Source organism: Diplotaxodon limnothrissa, linkage group LG13, assembly GCF_057381915.1.
Source record: "Diplotaxodon limnothrissa isolate DT_005_m linkage group LG13, D_limnothrissa_male_GT1.1, whole genome shotgun sequence".
NCBI classification, from domain to species: domain Eukaryota; kingdom Metazoa; phylum Chordata; class Actinopteri; order Cichliformes; family Cichlidae; genus Diplotaxodon; species Diplotaxodon limnothrissa.
In genome coordinates this window covers 20,462,382-20,467,697 of record NC_140608.1, presented here as the reverse complement: position 1 = coordinate 20,467,697, position 5,316 = coordinate 20,462,382, and the positions used below count along the sequence as shown (strand labels likewise).

Genomic DNA, 5,316 nt, shown 5'->3' with positions numbered 1-5,316 from the left:
TGAGAACTGCTGGGACACGGTGCTGCCATTTACCCAGCATCTGTGGCTTTGATTAAAAAAGACTATGTGAATATAAATATGGAAATTAACAGTAGTGGTTTTTTTTTTACATATTCATATTTATCATTGCTTTTTATTCTCTATTTACATTTAAAAATTGTTAATATTTTTTCAGCTAAAATTTTCATTGGAGCTTAATGTTATCGATATAACCACAGTTCTCTAAATAGCCAGCTTCTTCTTCTCACATAAGCCTGTTAACTACTATGTTTACGTTCCCTCAAAGTCCTGGATTAAATTTTAATTGTTCAAATTTGTTGGTAATAAAGATTTAAAAAAATAAATAGGCTAAACAAATCATTGTTTCAATTCTCTAATTTTATAAATACAATGAAGTCATAGTGATATTGTACTGAAAATGCAATGTGAAAGTGTCATACAATCATTGTTAATAGGCCACTTCAGACTAGTCAAAGATTTTAATTATTTGCATGTATACCTTAATTATTTTTATTAGTTATGTTAAAGGGCTAATTTGTATTTAATAAGATGTGTAACTATTATTATAATTGACAGTAAAGGTTATTGAACCCTACACTTACACTAAAACATGGAAATGTTCAGATGATCTTCGTAGATTATTAGATTTGATTCAAAAGCTAAAATTACATTGCTATAAGCTAACACGTGCATGCTAGCATGCTAACTCTAATAATACTAACAGGTACAAACCTGTTTTCCCTTTGACTTTACTAATAACAACCAGGGAGATGGGCATGTTGGGTAAAACTTCAATCTTTTCATTTATATCCAGAAATGTTCTAATCCAGCCAGATTTCCAGTGAACATTATGTCGTGACAGCTAATGAGTCCATGAATGCAAGTCTATTTTGAGTTAAAACACAAATCAGAAGTTTAAACACAAACACTAATGGGATGCAGCTGATCATCTGAAAACTTCCTTTCAAATCATTTGATTGATTAGGTGGACAAAGCTTTTTGTTGGGAACAAACTTAACTACAAACCTCCCCAGCTATAAAACATCCCCAGCTCCTTTGTCTGATGTATTTTTCTAATGTCATGATCAATTGTTATGCTAAGATGTTAGGAGACTCTCTTATTTTAAAACCAGGTCTGACTCCTGCCTGTATAGTTTTACAAACTGCACTTACTAACAGACATCAACATATTTTTTTTCACTCAATACTACAGTGCCACCAAAGCTGGTGTTTAAATATTATAAATATGACAGGTTACATATGTGCATGGAAGATTGCTGCTTCAGCTTAAAATGCTCCCGATATGCATCATGGCAGACAGTTAAGTTTCATTGTTTTGCTTGCGCCTCCTTATACTGTGACAAACTTGGCACTTTATTGCAAGCGATGTCATCCAACACTTTAATTTGCTTAGCCTTTTTATATCTGTGATAAGCGTGGACATGTTCAAAAAAGTGAGAAACAGGACTCCTGGCATGAAGTACCACAGGTGTGTGGGAGCGTCAGATGATAAGCATGCAGTCTCACCAGGTCAGATATTGCCTCAGGTGGTTTTCACAATCATTTCATTATTAAATCAATGACTAAAGGGTTTAGAACTTCAGCTTTTGGCTTTCCAGCCTGCAGCTTTTATGTTTTCAAGAAGACTTAATTGAAATTAAAAACTACATTGCAACCCACTCCAAGAGATCTGGGGTGGGTAAATCCCATGTGGGCGCCATGTAGTAAACGCTGAAAATGTGTCTTCTATAATGTGTTTATATTACGCACTGTCCATAAACTGCAGATGCTGCATTGTTCCTTTGAAGCACAAATCATTTCACTTCACTCAGCAGATGATGTACAAAAATCCCGCAGGCGACCCAACTGAGACGAGCCAGGTCACTGACGAGATGTAGCTTCAAAGCTGTGTGTGAAGTACAAATGAATTGACAGTGATAAGCATTAGCAGAAATAGGAGTTCACCGTTTCACTGGAACTGTCTCCCTGCCATTTTGATTTTATTTCACTGTCATTCAGACAAACCACCCTCTTTGTAGTCTGTTGTTTTAATTCCATTTAAACAAAAAAGTGAACCGGTTTAAACATGACTGTGTTGGTTTAAAACTTTACAAACACTATCATCACAGTTTAGACATAACTAAAACTTTGGTGGTTCTGATCACTTAACATGTGGCTTTTGATTAAAATTGGGCTTCTCTAAAGGTTACTTTTTATGTAATCTTAAGTCCAGTTTTGGCCAAGCAGGGCTGACATAGCACCTAATTTTTCTATTCCTTTCATAGCAACAATTTCTAAAACCTAATCTTTTTTGGGATTTAGAGCAAAAACTCAGTCTTATCTGCACTGAAACTTGACCAGGAGGCCAATCATGCCTTTGTGATGACATACACCAAGTGGAAAAGTACAGACCCCCCCTCTTGCCCACATGTATATTCTCTCCTCCGCCGCAGCTATCAACCTCCTTTCATGCGGACAGACTCGGTGACATCACCCCTTGAACAAGTCCTCTGAGTTGTATTTACTGACTCTAACTAAATGGAAGATATCTAACAAGGGCAATCACTAACCAGGGCCTGTGGTGAGAAAACATCAGGTTTTTATTATCGTCTTGGGAGGCAATGATATCAGCCATCAGGCCAGAACCAGCTTGTCTTTTAATATCCATCCTCAAAGGTGTGCACAAAGACATAGAGAGGGCAATCACATCAAGGCTGACATATAAAATATTTGTAATGGATGCGGTGAGAGCGCTTAAATGTTACACACAAGACGCGAATGCAGGCTGTGGTGAGCGAGGGAGCACTTCCAGGGTAAACAACATAAGGAAGGTGTTACAGTAGCCTGATCTGACTCGGTTGGCAGAGGTGGGACACCTGGTTCAAATCTAATCAGATGGTAACTCTCTGAGCAAACAACTCTCCGTCCTTTATAAATGTTTATAGTCTATGTGGAAAAGAGGCAAAAGATAGACAAAAAAATTTAAAGGTCAAAAGAAAGAATTTTTAAGGAATCTCTAGTGAAATGATCTCACTCATAAAATATAAAACATGTACATTTTATTGCTAATTGTTTGCCTGGATCACACTATAGAAACCTGAGCAGCCCCCTCGCACTCTTAGTTGTTCACAAAAGGTGCAGCTTTTACTTTGAAGGCAAACGTTCTCCGTTGCCAGTTTGTTCTGCGCTTTTTCAAATTTCGCTACAGCTTAGAGAGCAAATGATGAGTGTTTGCAGGCGAGTTCAATGCAATCTACGGGCCACTGCAGCAGACTACAAGTGACCAAAGCAATCACCAGAGGTTTGTGGTACAGCACCCTCTTTGTGACTGACGTCACCTTGCAGTAACCAATAACCAGCAGCAACCACTCACCAGCTCGTCACGAAACACACATTTTTTTCCCTAGCGACCAGTGGTTGCCTGATCCCCCTGACTGTCTCTATGTCTGTGTGACTGAGGCCTGACTGGAGTAAATCATTTGACTTTAGACAGCTGTGAGCATGATGAAATAAAATAGTCTTAAATTGTATATAAAATAGTCTTAAATTGAAAAGAATCACTTAATTTTGTTAATGACTGCAACTTCTAAGTGAACACACATCACATTTTTATCATTTGCCGGGTTCACAGTCACACGGTTTAACCACTGCGCACATAAATTGCAGACTTTAAGAGCCGCTCACACGGCAATATGAAGAAATGTCATTTTAAAGTTAGCCAAACCCCCTTGAACTCCACCCATTCAGCCTGTGCAGAATTTATCTCTGATTTCAAGCTGCAACACATTAAAAACTCTGCTTTAGATGACTTCATCATGAAACTAGAGCTCTTTTAAAAGCATTATTAACCATGACGACTCTGGGGATACATTTGTCATACAGAGCCCCGCTGAGTGAACGCTGTCCCACTGCTGGCTGTTTTGACCCTTCTCTGACAAACTCAGTAACACTGGAGACTTCACAGCATGTGCAATAATGTTTGGGTTTTTTTCTTTTTATGTTTCTATTTCTAAACGTTACATAATACCACCGCATGGGTCAAATATTAGAGAACACTGACTCCACAAGCGCTGTGCTGTAAATGAAGCATGCAGTAACATCAGTTTCATAACACTGCCTGAGTTTTGTTATAAGGAGCTGAACCGCACTGGAGAGTCACTGGACCAGGTGCAGGGGTCAAGTCAGTGGGCAGCAGAAGAGCGAGAGTTCCTTGTAAGGGAAAAGCTTTCAGCAGTGAAAGCATTTTCTCCCCTCTGCTCCTCTGCAAATGTTTTCTCTGCTGTCTGCTCTCCCCCCCACCAACCCTGACATAAGCACGCCAGTCCTGGCATTCCAATCAGTCATCCCAACATTTGTTCTGCTGAACCTTTTGCCACCATCAAGGAGTGGTGGGGGCCATCATCTGCTTGACTTCCGTATGCACCCCTCCTCCTTTACACACTTGTTATGTCAGCAGCTCTGAGGTTTAAGGAGCAGAACGACAGATTTGGTCTGTTTCATTCAGCTGTAACCCGTGTGGCAACTGCTCCCCTCTGATGGAGAAAGAGGAGGCTCAACTTAGACCTGAGGGAATCATTCTCGCTCCTGGACAGACAGCATAAAGTTGAGTCTCTGAAAGTGATCCTTCTTATTTTTAAGACTTTTTTTTGTCTTGTAATTCTTGTGTTGGGACAGATCCCAATGCCTTACAGCTGAATGAGTTCTTCTGCACTTCAAAGTAGAGGTAAGGGAGAGGCAGTCTGGGTGTGTGTGAGTGTGACTCAGCCGAGGATATTACCTCATAGAGGATAAGCTGTGATTGAAAAGGTCCAACAGAGGTCTCTCCCTCTGACTCCATTACTCTGGGTCTCTTATCTTGCTAGATTTTCTGTTAGGGTTCAGAGGGGAAGTTTTGACAGCCAGGCTTTACAGCCCCCCCTGTTGCTCCTGACAGAAAGAAAGCGAGAGAGAAGAGGTGGTGACTTCATCCCTTCTCTTAACCAACCCTCCTTCTTCCCCCTCCTTTTCTGAGCTTTCTTTTTTTTTTTCCAAGACTTTAGTGCAGCACAGTCAGGCAGCATGCCAGCAGTTTTCATCTTGCTGCGGTCCCTGGTTATCAGGCTCCTCAGTAGCAGACTGGTAGGCTCAGTGGCACAATATCTCAGGAGAATCCTCTCAACAGGAGCTACGCACCTTGGAACAGCACTGCGCCACATCTGGGACCGTGTTCGATCCCAGGAGTCCAAGGAAGCCATCCTGGGCTGTGTGCTGTGCATTCTCAACATGCACAAGAAGGTGGAGAATTGAGCTCTCTCTCTCCCTCTCTCCACTTTCGGT

General features: G+C 40.6%; 1 protein-coding gene across 1 annotated transcript; it reads left to right on the top strand.

The window, feature by feature from the left end:
* The first annotated feature begins 5,058 nt into the window (after positions 1 to 5,058).
* On the top strand, positions 5,059 to 5,304 carry LOC146620219 (protein myomixer-like). The gene has a single exon (XM_085368844.1). The coding sequence runs from the start codon at positions 5,059 to 5,061 to the stop codon at positions 5,284 to 5,286; it is 228 nt and encodes a 75-aa protein (XP_085224970.1). The 3' UTR covers positions 5,287 to 5,304.
* The last annotated feature ends 12 nt before the right edge of the window (positions 5,305 to 5,316 follow it).

Excerpts from the sequence above, each read along its gene's own strand:
- LOC146620219 (XM_085368844.1), top strand. The coding sequence starts at position 5,059 with ATGCCAGCAGTTTTCATCTTGCTGCGGTCCCTGGTTATCAGGCTCCTC.